General features: G+C 45.2%; 1 protein-coding gene across 1 annotated transcript; it reads left to right on the top strand.

The window, feature by feature from the left end:
* Positions 1-10,018: 10,018 nt before the first annotated feature.
* Positions 10,019-15,350, top strand: LOC149333171 (sulfotransferase ssu-1-like). Its single transcript, XM_089558581.1, has 2 exons — positions 10,019-10,171; positions 11,852-15,350. The coding sequence occupies exon 2, from the start codon at positions 11,873-11,875 to the stop codon at positions 12,839-12,841; it is 969 nt and encodes a 322-aa protein (XP_089414707.1). The 5' UTR covers positions 10,019-10,171; positions 11,852-11,872; the 3' UTR covers positions 12,842-15,350.
* Positions 15,351-15,747: the final 397 nt, after the last annotated feature.

The raw sequence follows: 15,747 nt of genomic DNA, 5'->3' as shown, positions 1-15,747 counted from the left end.
AAAACAAATTTTTGGAAAGCCGGTCTTTAGTACCATTTTGCTATAGGCGTTACATCGATGATATTTTTTTCATTTGGCCCCATGGCGAAGCCGAACTTCTATCATTTATCGCCGATTTCAACAGCGTGCATCCCTCGATATCATTTTCCCATACGTATTCTAGATCTACAATAATTTTTGTTGACGTCACAGTCTCACTCCACGAAGGCCGCTTAACTACAACAGTGTACCTTAAACCTACTGACCACCAACAGTACCTGCACTTTGACAGTAGCCATGTCAAGCATGTTAAAACCAGCATCCCCTACAGTCAAGTGGTCCGCTTCAAACGCATCTGCTCGGAACAATCTGATTTTGAACGCAACTGCGCTACACTTCGTAACTCGCTGACTAAGCAGAATTACCCACCACAACTGATAGATGACGCCATTAAGCGGGCTGATACACTACACCGATCGAGTCTACTTGCCAAAGATAAACCGACAGTTCAGCACTTTCATACCAAACTTGTCTTGACCCATTCTGCATCTGCTCCAAATATTTCAACAGTCCTAAATAAGCACTATAACATTCTTATGCAATGTGATCGCCTGAAGAATATATTTTTAGAGCCACCCAAAGTAGTTTACAGAAGGTCAAAAAACCTACGCGATATACTGACATCGTCAAAGACCAATTCCCCCGAACCTGTAGGCTGCCATCCATGTAACAAGAGTCGCTGTAAAGTATGTCTGCACATGACCACATCTTGTAGCGTCAATAGCACCGGTTCTCTCTTTCGTTTAAGCATTCGCGGTGATTTCAACTGCGACACTGCAAATGTCATCTACCTGCTGCAGTGTACCGTATGTAATTTACAATATATAGGTCAGACTGAAACCCCGTTTAGATTACGCTTCAACAACCACAAAGCTCACGTTCAAGCCCTACCTAACTTACCGCTATCAAGGCATGTCCAACTCACCGGCCACTCATTTGATCAGATTTCTGCTACCATTCTGGAATCAGGCTTTAAAACTAATCATGACTGGGAAATTAGGGAGTCTTACCTTATCTATAAGTTCAATACAGTGTCTTCCGGTTTAAATGAAAGCACAGGAAAATTGAGTTCCATACCCTCTTAATGGCCAAATATATCGCTTTTAGGTCAGTGTATTCTGGGTCGTCATCAGTTTCTTTTCTAGATTTAGTAATAGATATTCTTTCTACTGATTATGCTGTCCATTGCCTCCATGCGTTTCATTGATCATGTGTAACTTCTTCCTTCTTCATTCTCGCTGTTCAAGATGGTCACTTGTCATCTTAGGACTGATTATAAGCAAAGTACATTGCCATGCTTATTATATGGAGCTAACGCAGCAGATAGACTAAATTTCGCAAAGTAACTGTTGTGTACTGTGGTTCATTTATCGTCTTGTGATTGACAATGTCATTCATTTATCGTTCTGTAGACATGCGCCTGATGCCTTTTTTATCGCTTTTTTATCGACTTTTTTGGCTGTTATCCTGTGCGTTGTTCTTACCTACATATATTGTGCCATCCCTCTCGATACAGATATTCTGACGAAGGCCGTTCCACGGTCGAAACGTCAATAAATTGTTTCAAGCGTTTCAAACGTTAGTCTACGTTCTTACTATATATATATATATATATATATATTGTAGGAGAGGGTTGTGGCTCAGCAGAACCTAGGTCGTTCAGCAAAGGTTCAGCCAAGCGTTCGGGCTGCGACGAGCTTCACACCTAAATATCGTCCTCGTCTGTAACCTCCACAGTGAGCGAGCGCGGCTGCTACACTACAATTACCTCCCAGCGAAAAAGGAGACACCCTGCTAACTTAGGGTGCACACACGGTAGGCGAATCGTAGTACGGCTTGAGACGGTCAACGTGCACTGTTTCACGGCCACGACGGCGCGCATCTTCGGGTGGCGAAAGCAGTTCAATAATCTAGTTGACTGGTGAGGTCCGGCAGACGACACGTACGGGCCGTGGTACTTTAAAATGAGTTTGAGCGGACTGGTACGGGAGCGAAGGTGTTTCTGGCTATTCTGATCTTGCGTTGTAAAAGAGCGACAAGCTGGCTGCATTCTTCAGCATAGGTCGCTGCTTGAGAAAGGGTAAGAGACTTGGACACAACAGGGCGATACTGAAGCACGGTATCCATGGTACAGGTAGACTCGCGGCCGTAAAGAAGAAGCAACGGAGAGAAGCCAGTTGTGCTCTATTTTGCAGAGTTGTACGCATATGTCACAAATGGCAGAATGCGGTCCCAGTCTGAGTGGTCAGAGGCAGCATACTTGGCGATCATGTCGGTCAATGTGCGATTGAAACGTTCAGTAATGCCATTCGTTTGAGGGTGGTAGGCCGTTGTAGAGCGGTGAACAATGCGGCATTGGCGAAGTAGGCCTTCGACAGTGTCGGAGAGGAAGACACGGCCGCAGTCGCTAAGAAGCTCCTGATGGGAACCATGGCGTAGAACGAGATGATGCAGGATGAAAGACGCAACGTAGTGCGCAGACGCGGATGGCAAAGATGATGTTTCGACGTAGCGGGTGAGGTGATCGACTGCCACTATGACCCGGCGGTGTCCAGACGGAGTGATGGGAAGGGACCCGTAGAGATCGATGCCAACGCGGTCGAATGGGCGCGTGGGGCAAGGCAAGGGCTGCATCGGGGCAATGAAACGGCGAGAAGGGCTTTTGTGGCGTTGGCATTCCCGGCACGAGCGAACGTACTGTCGAATGAAACGGTACATTCCCCGCCAGTGGAAGCGGAGTCGAAGACGAGTGTAGGTCTTCACCACACCGCCGTGAGCACACTCAGGGGGTTGTGGCTCAGCAAAACCTAGGCCGCTCTGCAACGTTCAGCGAAGGCTCAGCCAAGCGTTCCGGCTGCGAGCGAGCTTCACACCTAAAGATCGTCGTCGTCTTTCACCTCCACAGTTCACCACAGTGAGCGAACTCGGCTGCTATACTACAATATATATACCGCTCTAAGTACAAATCTACCTAGAGTGTTCGTGGCCGCTCATTCGGAATTCCATGGTTGCTCGGTCCAAAATGGGTGAGCCGTAGCCCACCGCCTTTAGTAGCAAACCCATTTTCACCTCTCAAGTTAGGTGCTGAACTGGTGAGGATAAATTTGAAGAGTATAGTACACATTCAAGAAGATATTAAATGCAGTGACCAAACCCTCTAACAACAAATAAAGCAAGAAATAATCCAACGTGAGGACATACTCATGAATCCTTCCCCCCCCCCCCCCCCCTAAAAATCAAAGAAGGTAAATACACTAACAAATCGTCCTTTTAGCCAAACGTCTTAAACGTATTACGCCACCAAGAAGAACACGGAAGAACAGCTATGAAAGATATGACAGACCGAGTAATTTGCCCAATTTGATAGTTGATGGGCTTAGCATGCTTCGGGCTCCGAAGGTCATTCCGCAGACAAGGCATTCCTTCCTTGCCGGGAAGTTGGCCCCTAAGCATGCTATACTCTGCAGCTTTTTCTAAGTTATTGCGGATGAGCACACCCTCATTGGCGTCCCGCACAACTTCTACATCTCTAACGACCACCTGTTAACTTGAATCTATTAATGTCCGTTTTCAGTCGCGTTCCCGAGACGATGTTAAGACTGGCTCCTCTCTAACATCTGCTCCAAGGAGTTTCAGCCGCAGCTCTTGCGACTTGCATAGAGATAAAATAGTGACGCTCAGTACGAGCAAGTTCAATGAATTCACATTCTTGCAGTATGTGGAATGTGGTCTCCCGTCAGAGTCCACATCACCGACATAGCTGGGCACTCAGATCGGTGCTTTACTTGATGGTTAAAGACCGTGTTCGGTAAAGAAAGTTTTGTCCGCAGTCTGAGGGCTCTAAAGCGGTCCCCATGACGAAGATGGTTGCAATCAGAATTTAGCATGCATTTTAATAAGTTTGATGTTTATGACCAAGGAGATTCGGGTCATCTTTACCGAGTTAAATACTGCTGCCACCACTTCTCAGAGTGCCGCTCAGCCGTGCACAAAATTTTTTCATGAGTGCTGCCTTCTGGTACCTCGAAGCGCTCATCAAGGCGCCGATAGGGGGGGGGGGGGCAGTAGTAGCAGACCAAATACTTTAAATACGAAACGCTCATTCAACCTTAATAACCGGGTGAGTCATTTGAAATGTACCGTTCGAGCTACGTGTTCAAGGTGGAGAAACCCCAATCCCCTCATTTAGAATGCATCTATATGTAGGAGATGGGGACGGCACTTGGGAGAAGAAAGGTTTTCTAGACCCTAAGTCTTACAAGGTGGTCCAAACGGCATGCTTCAGTCCCACCAAAAGTTATTTGAGGCTCCATACAAGAAGGCCGGAAGCATAAGCTGCCGCCAATAGTGCAATTTGTGAAATAGCTTCGGAGAAGCCCTGGCCACCAGCCCAATCAGTGCAGCTGCCTTCTTGGGAGATTTGTTAACAAATGCGGAAATTCCAGGATAAATTACAAGTTCATTGTGTTGTTTGGTATGGATGGGTACGTTAGCTGTTTTTATTGAGTGTAGGCCAGACTTAAACCATTTATACCGATGGTCAGGACGCCAGCCAAAGTACTGTGTTCTGGCAGAATTCGTTTCGAGGTTAACATTGTTAAGATAGGACTTTGATCAATTAGGGTCTATAGGCCCATGTAGGTGTCTGAGACAAACAAAAAGTCATCAGCAAAGGCAAGAGCATAAATAGAAGTGTCTTCAACATGGATACCCCCTCCTGAGGAGTTAAGTTTATTGAGGAGTAGGTGCAAAACTAAATAAAAAAGAAAAGGGCATACGGAATCCTCTTGCTTAATGCCCACTGTCGCTAATGCCAGAGCACGAAAACTTCGTATTGCAATTAAAATGCATTTCTGCGAGGAGGATGGGAATTTTTAAAGGAACTTGATGAGCCTCAAGAGCCCCGAACATGACATGAATTGAGATCGAATCCAAGGCTTTCCTGAAATCACCACCAACAGCAAAGAAAGGTCGACGTTGAGTTTTCAGAAACATCATCAGTGCTTGTAGAAGATACAGGTTGGCTGAAGTGGACGTGTAATCGCGAACACCGGATTGAAAAGAATTAAACCCACTTTAAAATTTGGAGATGGGTAAAAAGATTTTTGGTAAACGAGCGGCATAAGATAGGAGAAGTTGAAGTTGGTTTTGACTCTCCTTCATTCCTTGAGGAAGACCCCCAAAGGCAAACCAGTTATTAAGTATTCCTGTTAGTATCGATATGCGGATCTCAGTTAACCCCTTTTCTGAGACCCAATCAGGACCAGGGCTTGAGCGGTTCAACATATTGAAGAGAACCTGATCCAGTTCATCAGCGAAAAATAAGAGTATCGTCCACCTGAAGCTTTTTCTCTGAGTTAAGTGGAGAAGTCAAAATGTGCTCATGGATTGCCGACGATACCGTCGCATAAGGAATAGAGGTCCTCTACTCCACAGCTAGCTGCTGTACCGTCTAGGAGAAGATGGTCTCCGAGCACCTAAGGCCCGAAAGCATAGAGCAGCTGGTGGTCTCGGAAGCGAGCTCTATGTCTGCGACTCCAACTCCTGGGTGGAGTCGGGGCCTGACATTGTTCTTTTGGCTTAGGAGGTCTGATGCGAACTCTAAACGCTCTGTACAGGCCCCTCAAGTCGGTTGTGGAGAAGGGCCCCACTCTTAAGCACTGCTAAGGCTGATGCCAGACCTTCATACTCCATGCCAGCCACAAGGAGGGCCCATCTAGTCGTTTCAGAACCTAAATGTAAGGACTGCGCCAGAAAACCAACAGAAGCGAGATCATGGAAGCTTGGAAGGGAAGGTGGAGGTGGTATTGCAATCTCGTGCATCATGGATAGAAAATTGTGATAGTCATCTCGGCGCCAAACCTGAGCAATCGCCGAGATGGACCGAGAAGAGAGACTATCATGGAGAGCTGGACTGATGTTTAATGAAAAGCCGAGTCTGAGCACAGCACTAGCCAAAGCAACTAAGTCGGACTCTGTCCACCTACAGTGCGAATAGATAGGCGACTCAAAAACCCCGGCCCCAACTCCAATCGAGATCTCCACTCGAGCCAAAGCCTATAACTCGGAAGTGGTCCACCCACTTCGGGGTTTACGCAGAGAAGATTGAGTTATCGTACCAGAGTTAATTGGAATCATCTGGAAAGTTGGTGTGAGTGGAAAACTGGGAGTACATTGAATTACCGGGCTTGCATTACGCTCAGCCTCTTGAAGGCCAACAGAAGCAATGCCAGCGACGGGTTAAGTTTCCTCCTAGTCAAGAGGGCATGTACCAGGACAGCCTCACAAGAGCGAACAATTTGCACTGATGCTGCACTACTTGGATCATTACTGAATGGCGCCTCCTGAAAGCGCCCGTTACGCACAGACACTTGACTCGACATGCTCTTGGAAAAGAGGTGATATTTGTTCCTGCATATGGCACAGAGCCATCACAGGTGAATGCTATGACGGGATTTGTAATGTTGTTCAAATTTGGTCTTGGTGGTTAACCTCTCTGCCCTTAAGGTGCAGATGAGGGGAGCTGAAGAATACTCTATGATTACTTGAGCCATTTCTAAACAGCTTCGACAGCAGAGTGATACAGCACAATGAATCGATAAATGGTGTTTCTGCAATGAGCCGATAATTTCGCTTATAAACAACCGTAGTGGAGATCACCAGATCCGCCCACGTGGTAGTATTGAGCGTTCATTAACCCCCACTGCCAGTGATTTATGCGTTCCATCCGATCAAACCCCGCTGTCGAGGTAAGGAGAGCATTCGTAGATTAGCAGCTCATGCCCTTCCACATATAGTTTAGTGTATGGGGTTTAACGTCCCAAAGCGACTAAGGCTATGAGAGACGCCGTAGTGGAGGGCTCCGGAAATTTCGACCACCTGGGGTTCTTTAACGTGCACTGACATCGCACAGTACACGGGCCTCGAATTTCTCCTCCAAAGAAATTCAACCGCCGCGGCCGGGATCGAACCCGCGTCTTTCGGCACAGCAGCCGAGCACCATAGCCACTGAGCCACCGCGGCGGCTTCCCTTCCACATATACCAAAGCCGGAGATAACAGAGGAATTCAGCGAACTAAAAAAGCTCAGCAAAAAATTCCATACGCGTGAATGAGGATAGCTCTACGTGGCAAGCGAATTATTCGCATGAGACAAAATTATCTGCATCGTGCAAACGTGTTTAAGAAGTCAAGCAGTGCTAGTGGCTCACAGCATTATTACACTTAGCTCACCCGTGAGAAATTATAGCACTAACAGCGGAAAGTGTTTTGTGACCTTTTCTTCTTTGCGACGAATGCTATCCTCACGCCTGAGGATTTTGCACCAATTCGAATAGGACAACCTGTGGTATAGGTAATAGTCACTGCCAATTGCAGCCGAATATTTCTGAATGGTTCGTCATCATTCTGTTCAGACTCGTCATAATCAGTCGTAGCAGTACAAGCCTAACTACGTTCACAGGGAGACAGATTTCTTCAGTTGACCTCTCACCTCGTCCCAGTGGCAGCGGCCTCCACCTTATCCGAGCAAACTTTCAAGTCTCCTTCAGCCAAATGACTTTTGGCCGCCCTTTTGAATAGTAGTTTGTGACACCCAACTTGTTCTCTTTCTTCATGATATACATGCATGCCTCGATCGTGACATTCCCACGGATTCCATATTCCTAGATTTTGAAAAAGCATTTGATAAAGTCCCTCATAGGCGCCTAACACATAAGCTCTCGCGCCTAAATCTGCATCCCTTAATTGGTTCTGGATTGGATTCGAGCTTTCTTAACTGACCGCTATCAATTCGTCCACACTAATTCACACTCGTCATCCCTCTCTTCTGTCTTGTCTGGCGTTCCCCAGGGCACCGTATTAGGACCACTTCTATTTCTAATCTACATAAATGATTTACCGTCTAACATCAGGTCTAATGTTCGATTATTTGCTGATGATTGTGTTCTCTGCGCCCAATTATTGATCACACTGACATCACCATCCTTCAGGAAGATCTTGTTCGTATCAAGGATTGGTACCGCACTTGGCTTATGTCACTAAATAGTACTAAAACGTTCCTTCTTTCTTTCCATCACCGTCGCAACCACCAGGATAATACTTACATTATTAACACTATTCCTATCATATCAGCTGACTCCTACAAGTACCTTGGCGTACACTTAAGTAAAGATTTAACCTGGTCCCATCACATTCATCATGTTACTAATTCAGCAAACCAAGTTCTCGGGTACTTACGGCGTAACTTATCATTAGCTCCTCGTTCCATAAAACTTCTTGCTTACTTAACTTTTATACGTCCTAAACTTGAGTTTGCATGTGCAGCGTATGATCTTTTCAATGCTAACCTTATCACTATGCTCGAATCTGTCCAGAACCGTGCTGTCAGATTTATTTGGTGTGACTACTCTTATCACACTAGCGTTTCTGCATTAAAATCCCAGCTCAGTCTTCCCACACTAGCCTGCCGTCGCAAAATCGCCCGTCTTTCCTTGTATCACAGATTTTTTCACACCTTTAACCACGATGCCCCCCGTATCACACGCGCTCATCGGATATCCCGTAACTCCCACCCAAACGCTGTCTACCCCGAGAAATCTCGTACTGTAACATATCAGCAGTCTTTCTTTCTTACAACAGCCAACGACTGGAATGGCCTTCCATCCGAGGTGGCGACCATCATCAATCCAGTCCTTTTCAAATCCGCCATCGAGATCATCTGTGTCCAAAATAATAGATTTTTGTCAGCCCACCCCTCATGCAATGTCCTTCTGGACCTTTGAGGAATAATAAATAAATAAAATAAATAAATAAATAAATAAACGACAGTATTTTTTTCAATTGGGCATGCGGTTTGTGAAATTAAAGGAATTAAAAACATTCCTCCTCTATTCTTCGTGTTGATTAAAGCTCTAGTGGGCCATACAGCTTGAGGAAAAATAGTTTCAAGACACATGAATAAACGGGTATGCTGTACAGTTCATAGACGCACAAACCGTTCGGTAAATGCCACACAAAATATTTCACAGCGGAACGTATTTTCGTCATGTGCGCACCATTTTCACATCAGTACGGTACTCTATAGTATGATGTCGTGAGCGAAGGCGTTTGCCTGAACTAGACCGTTTTAAAATAAAATAGTCGTATCATTACGTCAAAGCATTTGTAGATTTACTAATAAAACAATCCATTCACTGATGCCTCCAAAAAGCGAATCTTATGCTTGTCTGGTGAGATGTGAAATGCTTTTTCGGCTGTTATAGTCTCAAGATATTCTTGGACACCGGATCAGAAGCCCATGAAAGCAGTGAAGAAAAATAGAAAACCTATAAACCCTATCGAGAGGAGCAAAGCTCCAGCGTGAAGATACGAAACCCTAGTGAACAAGTGGATTTTCAGTGGTCCGACTAGAGTGTGTATGCCACCCCGTCCCTTTATCTTCACCCGCCCGTGATGTGCAAGGGATCCTCATTGGCCACTGACACTCTCTTGAAGGTTTATAAGATTCGAATCCCGACCAAGCGTGCGTCATGGAGTAAAGTTCACCACGTGTTCTGAGTGAAGATTGAAAAATTCATCACCAGTCATTTCGCCAAGGGTGTACCGCAGAAAGAGACATATAACGTAGAAATAACACATCGTCGAGCATAGTTATCCGTTCCCTTCGAGATTAGAGAAAAATTGTGGATGCGAAGAAGTGCAGTCGGCCAAGGGTCACGAGGCGTGAGCAGGCCATACTGAGTATTGCTGCAGCTGTCGTGGACCCACTTCTCAATGCTGAAGAATGCGCAAATGGAATGCGCAATTGAACCCATTTGTTGTTTTCCTTGGCAGCTTCCGGCAGCGCCCTCTCTCGCACGTCAAAGCAGAAATCCCTCGAGGTGCATGTTAGCGCAGCCCTCGGATCATAAAGGTCGAAGCGTAGGGGAAGCGCACGTGCGCCTGAAAATTGTTCTTCCACCGGACATAGGTGCGCAGTTAGCAAAAAACAAAAAGCGCGTCCCCTGAGGCCTCGATAAACAGATGTGCTGTACAAAAGGAGCGCAGTCTGTGCTCCATCACACGACACAGCGGTCTGGTTTATCGCTGTGCAGCCTGGTACAAGCTTTTCTCTTCATATTGCACGCACTGGGGTAAGTGTGGATATTTCACCTGCTATCATATTCTCTGAAAAGTGCATCAATATTCGAGGGATGAAAATAACAGTCATGGAGGCTAACATGTAGACGCATCCGCCGCGCAGATGTACGCACTTCTCAGATGAAATCTGCAAGCGAAATAATAACCACACAACACTCTTAGCATAACAAAAATCTCAACGGTCCCTTTAATGAAAATTGTTTTAGCAAATGATTGCAACTATATATATTTTATGCGTGCTTCACTGCAGCATAGAAATTAATTTTGGATATACGTGCAAATAATATCTATTGATTAAGAATTAATCGAGGCAGCTGGGGCCGAAAATCATAAAGCATCAGAGATTTAGTAGGCACAGCGCAAAAACGCTTTCTTCATCTGCTCCTATTCACATCTTGGCATTGGGCACGGGCAGATTTCGCCTTTTGTAGGCCTAAGAGTTTAAAACAGCAGAGATTGCGAAAGGGAAGTACACTGACATTCATCGCTGACTCTGATTTTACGCAGCGATAACCGTCCCCTCCAGTTTCAGGTCGCTGCTGTAAGCCTTGAATACACCTGTAATCTCCAATAAAGCTTTAGCTCACCTTCAGCGTAAGCCCTCTCGTCACCTTACACTCATCCGATATTTCGTGAAATATCGCGTGAAACGAAACAACTAATAAAGCTCAAATGTTGTAGGGAATTTGTTCTCGAATACTTATAAAAATCGCCACAGCAGTTAGGCAACACTGCCGACGTCAACTTCTTTTGCTATGAATGAAATGGAGCGTCTCTTTATTAAGCGAACAATGACCGTTATTCCTCTTAACTCTGGCGCTACGCTTTCATCGTCTTTTTTTTTACTTTGCAAAGCATCAAGCAATATCCCTATCACTTGTAAAAAGAGAGTTTCACCGTTCATTCCAGACCAAAGAATAGTTACTTGAACAAAAATGTATCGAAAAGACGTTTATGAATCGCTTCTTCACCATCTCTTTTTAAGCCATATATTTGGAACCTGTTGCAAAAGTACATAGCGTAGCTCACCCACGAAAGATTCTTGTGAGAAGATCACTTTTTAGTTGTTTTTTTCTCTCATTCATAGGCACTCAATAATGGTGTCTTCGTCGCTACATCAACAGAATGGGGAGTCGAAAGAAGGCGCTCGTTATGAATTATGTTGTATAGAAGGAAGCTGAAAGCGTGAAAATCCCAAAGAAACTCCTCCTTGAAGTTTATTAAATGGGGTAGTTAGTTATGTAACCAATTTAAGCAGTACTGTAGGCAACCACCAGCCAACGGCGTGATTCGAACTTGAGACCACATATGCCCGATAAAGGGCTCTACCTTGAGTTGCAGATTAGTTGGAACAGTACTTTACACGAGATGCGGAGGTCGAGGGCTATGATCACGAGCACCATTTCTTTTCTTGTTTTTTTACAAAAAAATATCCTCTAAATAATTGACATAAATAATTAAACTCCCTAATTTCCGCCTTCACAAAATAAAATATTCTACATGCTTTGCTTGGTTTCATTTCTAGATTTCGGAAATGTAATTGCTACCCCGGTGAAAAAAAACCGATTTCTTCCAGCAAGTGGCAGTGTAATTAAAGGACATACATAAAATAAGAAAAATCATCATGCTCGAATATTTGCCTCATATTCTTCAAACGAAAATTCTTTGTGCAGAGGATTGTGTGAAGTCTCCCAATGGCGAAGAGGAAACCGCACGTTCAGCTTATAGATGGCATACCCAGGGATCCACACTACAACCCGGAGCGCTTGAGAGAAGCGCTAAGGTTTATTCCAGGAAAAGGCGACCTGGTTCTCCTGTCTTACCCCAAAGCCGGGACACACTGGGTTCTCTACATTGTGCAGCTCATACTGTATAGAGGCCAGCCAGTGAGCTCGCGTGAGCAGTTCAAAGATAACATGCGCTATCTTGGAGCGGAACTGTTGGATGGCTGGAAGCCAAGCATGGCCTTGCGGCTGTTGCAAACACACTTGCCACCGCAAAAAGAGGCCATAAGCCGTGAAGCAAAGTACATCTATATTGCTCGAAACCCGTGGGACTTGGCTGTCTCATTTTTCCTCATGGTGACGAACCTGAACCTTTACCGCTTTCAGGATGGCTCGTTTGATGAGTTCGTTGAGGCGTTCCTCAGCGAGGACGTAGCCGGTCACGGCAACTACTTTGACCACATAGTTTCCGGATATGCCATTAAAGACCAGCCTAATGTGTTCTTCGTTTGCTATGAGGATCTCATAGCAGATACGCAGGGTACGATACTGAAGCTGGCGCACTTCCTCGGAGAAAGCTACGCCCGTGAATTGCAAGAAAATGAACAACTACTCCAGAAGGTACTTGAACGCTGCAAGGCAGAGAACATGAGAGAAGCGATGAATGTAAATTTGGCCATAAACTCACTACCTCCTTCAAATAGAGTGAGTGAAATCAATAAAGAGGCATGGAAGGATGCATATAAAGCTGACAGCAGTAAATATAACTTGGTAAGAAAAGCCAAGGCCGGCAGCTGGAAAGACTATTTCTCTCCCGAACATCTCCGACGCATGGAGGCTGCGATAAGACGGACGGAGGAAGTATCGCCGGTGATGAACTTGTGGAGAAACATCCGCAGCGAAGCGGTTGCAGCAGCTGGCATTGAAGAAGACAAATAAACTGCCTGCGTTTGCGCTTGTCTAGCAAACGCACTTCGTGAAGCTCTTTTCCTCGAATAAAGATGCCCATGAATTGCCTTGATTAACCTTAAAGAGCAGGGGAAAGTGGCTGTAGTTAGCCAATCGGAATTTCTATTCCCATTCCCATTTATTTTATTTGTTCACAATTGTCGCAAAACTCCACGCATTTTTCAAAAAAGAAACAAAAACAGCACCGTGCGGACGCATCTCGCCAGCGCGCGTATTAAAACAGGGGAGAAGGAAACCCTGGAGAGCGACTAGCCTTGTGTGTTTTGCGGCCCTTCCCACCATAGCTCGCCGGCACGACGCCAAGAAATTGCATCAGCCCATGACGTGGAAGCTTCTGGAATAAAGGATGCGTTTCTACTGATTGCTGACGGAGAGGGTATAGCCTTGCCAGTGCTAACAGATGACCTCCACCTCTTCATTCGTGTGTCGGTGACGGCGCTGCCACAGAAAGATCTCGCAGCAACTGGAAGGCAGCCTCAGCGCCTGACCAATGGGGACGTGCGCCCGGCGCGACGAGAAGATTGCACAGCCGATACTGCGTGTATTCGCGCCTGCCTTGGCGCGATGAACAGAGACGGAGCTGCTTTATATGTAAAGGGCGTTGACCGCTGTCGTTCCACCAGAGCCGCCCTTTATGCTTCAGAGAAGCGAGGTCGCTCGAAAACCGGGACCACACCATTCGTCCAGCCACGGTCCAACGAGGCAGCGTGCGCGCCAGTCAGCGGGAAGGCACCGTCGTGAACCTCTGGTCCTCGGACTGTCGCAGTGCCCGGTGAACAAATTATGTTAAGTTTGTTTGCCTCGCTATTTCGTTTAGTGAACTTTATAAGCAATATTTCTTTTGTATGGTAATCTCTCTCCACTGTACCTTTGCCCCAGTTTCATTGTTCTTTAATCACTCTGTATGTCCGCGTACGAGTCATTGTGAAATCCTCTGCATCATGATTTGCTGTATAATGTTTGTTTTGTTTGTGAATCTTTGGCTACGAGCCACCTCTGGCTTTGAACCGGCGAAAGCTGGGTATCAAACGACCAATCATCTTGTCACTTGGTAGCTGGTCCCTGTTGAGCTTGCTACGCTGAATCGAGGGCATCTCCTTTGTGTCTGAGACCGCTACCCCCCCCCCCCCCCCCCTGCTCTAAGGGTGCTTGGGAAGCCGCGCTAAAGTGCGCGAAGTGGTGACAGCAATAAATACTGTAGGCCAAAACTTGTTCGGCCGATTGCCGAAGCTAGTTGGGGTCGATAGTCATACATATTTGGCAGCAAAAATAATGCAGTGTTAATATAAAACCGACACAAAGAAAAGGCTAGTGAAACACAACAGGAAAAGTTTGTAAACTATGCATGTCGCAATACATTATGAATAAAAAGAGTTTTCCCAGAAAAGTCAATGTTTCTGGATACCTTGAGGTCAAGGGGAACAGTATTCCATTTTTGTGCACCATAAAAATATATAATGTGCTGGCCACGAATGTTGCGCGTTACAGGGAAATTGAAGTTTTTTGCATTCCTAGTTCACGAGTTGGCAGACCAATCCGATTGATTGTAAGGCAGTGATTGTTACAAATAATTATGTACACTAATTTTATACATGAACTTTATATTTTTTGCGCCAATTGGAAGCCGTTACAACGCGTAAAGCCTTTTACTGGAGAAGGATAATTGGAGATGAGTAATATTCTGGAGGGACCACTGTAGAAATTTGAACATCGCTGGCGACGTCCAGCACAAATTTATTTTGTGCTGCATCACAATCAGTAACGGTCTCAGGTAAGGCTTCCCGGCTAGGTAGTTGTACTCCGATGTTCACGAAGCACCTATTAAATTCTTCAGCTGTGTCAGAATCAACAAAGTCAGGAACTGCGAATTCTCGAGTTGATTTCCTTGTTACAGTACTAACAACCTCTCACATTTCTTTCGTGTTTCCGTGTCCCTGCTGTACAAGTGAGGCATTAACTTCTTTTTTTATTGTACGTATTATACCGACCACTCTGTTTCTAATACCACTAAACTACTGTAGGTAGAAGCTGTTAGTTTTGTCCGCTGTACACTTTTGATACCACGCGTCTTTCTTTTTTGTCTCGTTAAGTGTATCTGTATTCATCCAAGGAAATATGGGGTCAGTATACATATGGTGATTATATGAGCTACAGCGTTTTATTATTTGCTTCTGCACAGAAATGAAGTTCGAAAATTTAGCAATAATTCCATCGCAAAAGACAGCTATTTTTCAAAGGTTGAAGTTGGTTTCATACTAAGCTGTAATTGATTCTGAGTTGATGTAAAGGTGTTTTGCAGCTATCAACAGCTTTTGCCATACCAAGAAATCCTAATACCGGTAAGTGTTCAGATATAAGCATATTATGGACGGCAGCAGATATATTATCGCCGCTGCACACAACGTGATTTAAAACAGTGGCCGATGTTGCCGCAAATCTAGTTGGTCCCCACGCTAATGGGCCTCATTCTCTGCGTTCTTGATATAACTTTTGTCTTTCCGTTCATCTAGTAACGGCTACATTTTTAAATTTCCATGGACAGCTCGCATGTCCTGTTGCACTAAATACACATGAAATTGCAACCGAGATTTGCCTCTCAGCGTTTTTCTTGTCGGGCAGCGATTTCTTGAAGAACTATGTATATTTTTCTGTATATTTTTTTCAGTTTTACTTGATCATGTAAATTTGGGATTGACCACCCAACTTCCCTCGCTGAACAAAAAGATATCCTTATTAGAGATTTAGACACCAATGGCGTTGTAGTAAAGCAAAGTATTTAAGGCAAGAAATGTTTTTACCTACCGTTATCAGCTCGCAGCGGGCGACCTTGCCCCACAACGGAGTGTGAAGTGAAGGAATAATACGAAGCCGTATCT

The sequence above is a fragment of the Amblyomma mixtum genome, chromosome 8 (genome assembly GCF_055824585.1).
Source record: "Amblyomma mixtum isolate Tamu chromosome 8, ASM5582458v1, whole genome shotgun sequence".
NCBI lineage: Eukaryota > Metazoa > Arthropoda > Arachnida > Ixodida > Ixodidae > Amblyomma > Amblyomma mixtum.
Note: the sequence above shows the minus strand (reverse complement) of the source record. Positions and strands in the feature narration are given on the sequence as shown.

Coding starts and splice junctions, on each gene's coding strand:
- LOC149333171 (XM_089558581.1), top strand. CDS start 11,873: ATGGCGAAGAGGAAACCGCACGTTCAGCTTATAGATGGCATACCCAGG.